Raw genomic sequence first — 8,282 nt, 5'->3', positions numbered from 1 at the left:
TTATCACTTGTTGTCCATTTCTGACCTTCTATCAGTCTTTCAGTATCCCTGAAGTACCAAACGGTGATTGTGTGTCTTATTCCTGCTTGTCCTCCTGCAGCTGACTGAAATGGGAAAGCAGACTTTACCTCACTGGCTTTATTGGGACAAGGCGAGCTGCGCTGTGAGAGGCCTGGCCCTGGAGCAGGATAAAGGTGTGTACCACATCTTGGTGTCTGGGGAGGAGATGATCGACCATGTGTTCCCCAGTACGGTGTTCTCCATTGAGGTGCACCCGGAAGAGCGCGCAGACAGCGAGCCCGCCCTGCTCGCGCTGCCGTCCGACAGCGGCGGCGTCCAGCCGTTCACCTGCGGCTCCGAGGAGCTCGTCACCGTCCTAACCGTTATCCTGGACGCCGACTTGACGAAGATGGGGGCCGAGCAGAGGGTCAACCTGCTGGCCGTCATGAGGAAATTCTCTCACGTGCCCCTGGAGCACATGAGGGTGGTCCCCGTTGTAAACAACCGCTTGTTTGACATGTCCGCTTTCATGGCCGGGCCGGGCAACGCCAAGAAGGTGGTGGAAAACGGGGCGCTCGTTTCATGGAAGCTGGGCTGCGGCCTCGACCAGGGCAGCATCCCCGACATAGACAGCGTCCAGTCCTCGGCCAAGAACGGGACCATGTCGGCCCGGCTGGGCTACCCGGCGGTCGGCTGGCACATCGTGAACAAAAAGCCCCACAGCGTGAAACGGGTCAGGCGCCAGTTGTACAACACTCCAACGCCGGTGCCCTCCCTGCTCCCTCCCACTTCTCACCCGGAGCCCCCTGTGCGCGTGGTTCCCACGCCAACTTCGCCCTCTATCGCCATAGCAACAGAGAACTCTGCTCCCCCCGTCCGGGGTCCCCTGCTTGTCCCCGTGAAGCCGACTATGAGGGTCAGGGATCAGGTAGCCCACACGCCTGTAGTCGGGCCTCCCCAGCCCACCAGGGTACTGGGAACCACAAGCACCATCCCTATTCAGCCCACCATGACCCGGCCCACCTTTGTGGAGGCCACCGCTTTGCCGACACCCCCGGGTACCACCAAAAGACCCAAACCCACTGCGACGAGGAAACCTAAGAAAATCAAGACCACCACTCCGGCCCCCCGGGAGCCCAAGTCCACCACACCCAAACCGCCCAAACGCACCACCCCGCCCACCCTGCTCCCTCCGGACCAGAATCAGAACCCGGAGATCCGCAACGCCGTTGATCAGGTGAACGCGTGGGTTGGAACGTACTTCGAGGTTAAGATCCCTCCGGATACCTTCTACGACAAGGAGGACGGCACCACGGACAAGCTGCGTTTGACTTTGAAGAAGACCCCCAAGGAAGCCGTGAACGAAACCTCTTGGATTCAGTTCAACAGCACCATCCAGCTGCTGTACGGCCTCCCGGAGGAGCAGCACCAGGGGAAGCACGAGTACTTCATGTTGGCCACGGACAAGGGCGGCAAGAGCATCATGGACGCATTCGAGGTTCAGGTCAACGGCTGGTCTGCTAGCGACAAACCGTCCGTGGTGTTTGCCGCCCGTTTCCACGGTGACCCCAAAGCGTTAAGCAATGACATCCACAAGAAGATTCTTTTGACCAAAAAGTTAGCGTACGCCCTCGGTGATCGCAACAGCAGCGCGGTGACCATCCGGAGCATCACCGCCGGCTCTGTTGTGGTGGAATGGACCAACAACAGCCTCCAGCAGAGCCCCTGCCCAAAGGAGCAGATCTCAGTCCTCAGCAACAGGATCTCCGACCCCCAGGGGAAGCCCAAAATGGCCTTCTCCAAAGCCATGGAGCCCGACTTCAGACCCATCAACATCTCCGTGCGCGGCACCCATAAATGCCAGAGCTACACGTTCGTCCCGCCAGGAGAGGTGGCCATGCCCGCGCTTCCCACGGCCTCGCCCTCGCCCGGGACGGGCCGGCGGAACAGCGACGACGTTTACCTCCACACCGTCATTCCCGCCGTGGTGGTGGCCGCCCTGCTGCTCATCGCCGGGGTCATCGCCATGGTCTGCTACCGCAAGAAGCGCAGAGGGAAGATGACCATAGAGGAGCAGGCCACCTTCATCAAGAAAGGCGTCCCCATAATCTTCGCAGACGAGTTGGACGACTCCAAGTCGCCCCCGTCCTCCAGCATCCCACTGATCCTTCAGGAGGAAAAGCCCCCGCTGCCCCCTCCGGAGTACCCCAACATGGCCGGCCCGCACAGCACCCTGCTGAACCAGGATCTGCTGGAGGAGTATTCGATTTATCAAGATGACGATCCTAACGCTCCTCCTTACCAGCCCCCGCCGCCGTTTACTGTCCCCATAGAAGGCAAGGGCTCCCGGCCCAAGAACATGACCTCCTACAGGTCCCCACCCCCCTACGTGCCCCCCTAACGCACGCCCCTCTTTCAGTTTGGAAAGCAGGTACAATGTAGGGACGCTTGTTGAGAAGTACAACCCGAGTGATTCCACACGAGTTCAGTTCTGAAATGTGTCTGACTTTGTAGAGCAGGCAAACATCTCCACGTATTCCCATCATGGATAAGACACTCATCGTACTACTGGCGGCACGGGGCAAGTGGATGGGGGACAGTTTGTATTTCTCTTTTTGTCCGTATCTGCTTTTGACTTCTCACTTTTTTTTTTTTTTTTTTGCCAAGAAGAGTCACTTTTATCTTCAATGATGTACTATTTCTATTGTATAGAAAATAATAAAGAAGCAGGAGAGACTGAAGCCCGCCGGGCCTTTGAGCAGATGTCACCATGACAACAGACCTGAGGCTCCCCCTCACAATGTTAATCTTTATGAGTTCTATATCACTCTTATCTGTCTTTCGGCCTGGTTTACTAAGATTTTGCACCTGTTATTTCCAGAGGGGAATAAATAACTGAAAGCATGAAACTTTCTTTACAGGAATCCGTTGTTTGTTGGACGTTGATCCCTCCCTTTTTCTCTCTGCTTTGCTCCCTCTTGACAATAACATGCAACCTTGCACTTATGCAATTTCTTGTTAAACCTTGCACTACGTGAGCACAGCGAGTGGTAGTCCAATAAGGAGATAAGATGTTCTTTTGGCATCCTTGAGCTCGGGCCGAGGTTCTGGTACCGGATCACAGGACGGATCACGCCTGTGCTGGATGGAGCCCGATGAGGGTACAAAAACAAATAGACTTTTTTTTTTTTTTCCCCTTTTTTAAATGCGTATGTGCCACTAAACCTGTCTGTGAGACGACTGGTTTTGCTGTTGCCACGGTTACGTCTGTGGTCACAAGGCAAACTGTGGGGTTGCTGCAACAATAATGAAGGGGGCCAATGGAATGCTGTGGTTCACAGCAGGGTGACGATTGGGGACACAGTGAAGGAGGTGGATTCTCGGTCTTATTAATCAGTAGGTGTGTGTGGGGGGGCGGCGGCGGCCTAGAGGACTTCGTTATGGCCGCCCTGCCTCTCGCTGTCTGGTGCTCTGCCCGTCATCAGTCGGGACGAGGGGATGTACATAATTGCGTGCCTGTTAAAGGAATCAACTCCATTATGTCTGTGTCATAAGTCGACCTAGTCGGGAGAGATGGGGGGGGGGGGTGCTGAGTGGGAAAATGATTTTATTTTTTAATTGTATGTCTAGATTTATGATCACAATCATTTGGGGTGGAAAAAACGACTTTATAGTTTGCTGGTACAAAAGAATCCACGACTCATCACAAAAGAATAATCATCTCAATACGAACAAAGAATCAACATGTGAATTATGTACATTTCATATCCGATATCACCATAAGAAAAAATGGTTAAAAATCTAATGTTTTTACTGAGTTTTTGATACAGTCTTAAACTTGTTTTATGAAAATATATTAATAAAATGTAATACTATTTGTAAAGCCTCAACGATTGTGTATGGTCCCTTTTTTATTTGAACAAATGAAACTATTAAACATGTTTTCAATACATATGTGTATTAAAGTGGCTGCTCAGCAGTAACTGCGACGTAACGTGATATTTATGCCTGAAGCACCGATGGAGGACCAGGTGAGGCCTGAGAAGTCGGTGAGTATTTTAAATGCGATTCTTCTGACCGGTGTTGTTTATAGAAATCGAGTCCAGGCTCCAATACTAAAGAATATTAATGTATATAAAGCGGATACCCAGCAGGCAGCTGTGCGAAGTGCTTCTGTTCTGGGACGATTTTGGTTTTTGCGTCTTTTTGAGAAATATCAATAACTGACTAATATCTGCGCTCACGTGTTTTTAAAAAAAAATTTTTAGGTATTGAGCTTTTTGGGACTCTTAAGTCCTGGAAAACAAGCTGTGAATGGTTTCTAAAGACTGGGTTCAATTTGCATAATGTGTATTTGGTGTGTTGATTTACCTTTTAAGCTCACGCGGGATCACTGAAGATCTTTAGACTCTTAACGTGACTTCTTATTCAGAGCGGAGCCTTTACGTCTGCTGTCATAAAGCAACAGACTAAAACGTATTAACAGACCTGATTTCATTTTTATTGACATGATCACATGATCTGGGATACAAACACTACATACAATGTTAAGTTTAATAATTTTTATTTTGTCACATTACACAAAGTAAGAACAAATCACCGTATTGTGTGTTCAATAAGTCATGAAAAGCTTTAGAATATCATTGGTTGAGCGTGTCATAAAAACTTCGTATGGAAAAAGTTATTTCATAAAAAGAAATGATGTCAATAGTCAAAAGGCTGAATAATATATATGTGAAAACAATTTATTGCATGTCAGAAAAAAGTAATTTATACATTATAAAAATCATTGGTCATCAGATATTATCCCCAAAAGTATTAAACTTTTAAAATCAAAAGAATAAAACATATACACACAATAAAGGATGATATAAAAATTTCGTGCTCGTCATAAACTGCATAGTTTAATGAGCCGGCCTCCAACCGTCAGTGGAACTTCCTCTCAGTACGGAGGCCGCGTGGGAAATGACATCATCGGTACGCGTCTTCTCCCCACTGCACTTTTTTTTTTCTTTCTATTAAATAATTTAGACTTTGAGATGTTGGTCAGATGTGCAGCGATTGCTGTTTGGGTCGATGTTCCTGGGAAGCGCTGGGTACCACGAGTGGATCAACACCGACCAGAAGGACGCTACGGACACCAGCAAAGAACCTCTGGCCAACCGGAAGCATCACTGCAGACAAAACACACGTTGGAGGTTTGTTGGTGAGCGTTGGCGCCCCAGAGTTTAGTCTATTTTTGTGCAAGTACATTAAGAAAAAAATACCTGGATCCAATTTATTGTATACATTTACAAAAGGGCATTTAGTGTCAGTTATGAAAAAACATCCTCGTTTAACAGAAAGGTGATAATAAAATAATTGTATAGACTTCTGAAAAGTGGTAAGTCATAACGGCATGTTTTAAAAAAGTGGAAAAAATACCTGTCTGTAATCCCGGGGATTTTTGGGAATCATATCAAAAAATGTAAAAAGTCATCGCATAACAAATTTTAAAAAAAATACATAGCATGTTGGAAAACTCATGGTAAAGAAAGTGATGAAACTGATACAAATAATATTGTAAAAATATATTTAACATAACATAAAATGACATGACGTGTTAGAGCAAAAAGAGTGACCTATTTAAACGTCTGAGAAAGACACAGCTTTGTATGTCTAAAAAAAAATCATAGAATCGAATGTTGGAAAGAAATTGTTACAAAAGTCATCGAAGTACTTGAGTATAGAATTTAGAAAAGAGTTATGTTGTGCTAGTATGTAGTATAAATAGAATTTATGCAATATATTTTACTTTTCATGAAAGTAATTACATGTATATTTATCTTTCATATTTATATATATATTTTTTCATTATACTTTAAGTTGTAGTAAAGTATGATAGTATGCTAAGAAAAGATGAGGAAACTGAGGAAAAAGGAAGACGAGTCCACGAGAGGAGCAGCGTACCGACAGGCGGGAAAAGACAGGAAGTAAAACACCTGAAAACCAAACCATAGTATGAAAAGAGGTCATACAAAGTGCCACATTAAATACTCCGTCAGCACAAGAAGTAGTTTGATCGAAAGCAGCAGCCGGGTCCTTTATTCAGCTACGATATGACGCAGGCTCTCAGTACGGGGGGGGTAATTATTTCTGCTGGGTATCCGACACAAACCTTTTCTTTTGATTTAAAAGGTAAATAAAAAATGAAGCCGGGCGCTGAAGGAAGCGGCCTCGTAAGGGGCCTCATTAGGAGCCCTGAGGAGCTCCGTTTCCCATTAGGCTGAAAGCTCGGCGATAACAAAGAAAACCGCACAACCACGGAGGGTAACTGTCAGGGAGTGTGACACATACTCATTTCTTTTCATGCCGGACGATCCACACAAAAGGTTTTTGCGTTCGCACGCTGAACCGTGGAGACAATAATAGAAATTTTAATGAGCTGAGCTGCATTTTCTGAGCTCATTCCTCAATGAGCTGGTGGTCCACGTGTTCTCCTGGAACATCTCCAGCTTGTGTTGACCTCCGAGCGTGTTTCAGCCAAACATGAAAACACCACAGTGACTTCTGGACGCGGGAACCAGACACTCAAAAATCGCTGACTAATTCCCTCGCTGCTGCATTGAGGTAAATAAGTAAAAAGAGAACAAAGCGTCTTTGATCAGTTGTTTCGCTTCATGGGGACCGAATCCTTCTGCACATGAAAGTAACAAATTGGAATTCTTCATTTAGCTTCCACTTTAAATGCTAAAGTTCAGGTAGCTAATTAGCTCCCGCTAAAGCTTGATTTAAAGTTTGAACCATCTGTTCCAACAGTGAGTAACGACGTCACACTGTTAGTCAGATGTATGTATTTTACATTAAAACTCCGCTGTAGGTTTTAATTGGATAAACACTTGTTTTAAATAAGAACACAAAGTATAAACAACCTGTATCCCCTTCAAATCATTTGGATATAAATGTAGTTTTGTCTCCAAGAGATGGAAAAGCAGAACCTCATGCGTGTTCAATGACCGCGGCGCCACCTTGTGGACCAACAGAGGAAGTTCATTTAAAAACGCTTTGGTAAAAAATAAAAAAAGGTTGCTGCGCCTCAGCGCTGAACAGGAAGTGGATTCAGAGGTTCATCCTGTGCTCGGTCGCTTCCGGTTGTGCAGGTATCACATTCTGAGGCTGTAGTCATAATATGGGGGGGGGGGGCAGATCTCTGCAGAGGCATCAGCAGGTGGCAGCAGCATCACACCAACGAATGCAAAGGTGCCGATTAATACTCTGCTTGGAATCACGACGCACCAAATAACAAGTAGGCGTGATGATCATTCATCAGACGCGGTGTGTCGAGGAAGATCTTATTATATGATACTTGACTTTCTTTGAATTCATCACAGTTCAAGTTGCCCCCCCGCCCCCACTAATGTGTCCACCCTCTGAAGTCACGCTCATAATTCAGTCACACATGTAGAAAGTTTAGACTAATTGGATTTCACTTCTTATCTCACCAAGTGAGATCATCTATTCCACTGCTGGAGTGGGAGGGGGGGAGGGGGGCATCAGCGCCATAAGCCCCCCCAGACTTCTTCCAACAGCCCCGGCTAACCCAACGGGACGGGTTTCTCATTCTTTGGCTCCAAAGGACGTGCACGTGCATGTACGGTTCAGTCCACACGCACACACAGTGATGTGCAGGACGACCAGATGGGTCAGACTGTGTAGTTGGGGGGGGGTCTGTTCTCCTTGGGGACGGAGGGGCCCTCAGGAGACACAAACCCCAGAGATGGACGCTGGATCATGAGGTGGACGGATTGCATTCACACGTGTGTTCACACACACACGCACACACACACACACACACACACACACACACACACACACACACACACACACACACACACACACACACACAGCTGTGTTCTGCGTCTGTCAGAGGTCGTCACGTTTCGCAGATTAACAGCAAAACAGGAGAAGCAGACGTGGTCTCTCGTCTTTCGCGGTGAGTCTTCGTGCCGTCATGAGGAAATTCAGTCGAGTCATCTTCTGCTGTTGTTGCAGTCCATTAACTCCGTTGTGCAGATACATAATGGATGCGGCCTTTGGGGGGGGGGAGGGGTTCGATCAAATGGAAAGTGCTCCGTCGCTGAAAAATGAGACGCGGAATCCTCGGCGACGCGAGAGCAGAATTCCAACTTTGAACTGATTTCTAATCATTCAAACTTCCAACGCTCAAACTGTTGTTTGAGGGTTTACAGGACTGACTTGGGATCAGTTCTTGTGTCCCTCTCCCTCAGCTACTCATTTCCATT

General features: G+C 47.2%; 1 protein-coding gene across 1 annotated transcript; it reads left to right on the top strand.

Annotated features, from left to right (window-relative positions):
- Positions 1-100: 100 nt before the first annotated feature.
- Positions 101-3,890, top strand: LOC120829527 (dystroglycan 1; the record flags this gene model as incomplete). Its single annotated transcript, XM_078082371.1, is given in 1 exon segment — positions 101-3,890. A coding segment is annotated over 1 exon segment (2,301 nt), but the record flags the coding sequence as incomplete, so codon positions are not given.
- Between the last annotated feature and the right edge of the window lie 4,392 nt (positions 3,891-8,282).

This window comes from Gasterosteus aculeatus, chromosome 2, assembly GCF_964276395.1.
Source record: "Gasterosteus aculeatus chromosome 2, fGasAcu3.hap1.1, whole genome shotgun sequence".
Classification (NCBI taxonomy): Eukaryota; Metazoa; Chordata; class Actinopteri; order Perciformes; family Gasterosteidae; genus Gasterosteus; species Gasterosteus aculeatus.
The sequence above is the reverse complement of the archived record's forward strand: the minus strand, read 5'-3'. Positions and strand labels throughout refer to the sequence as shown.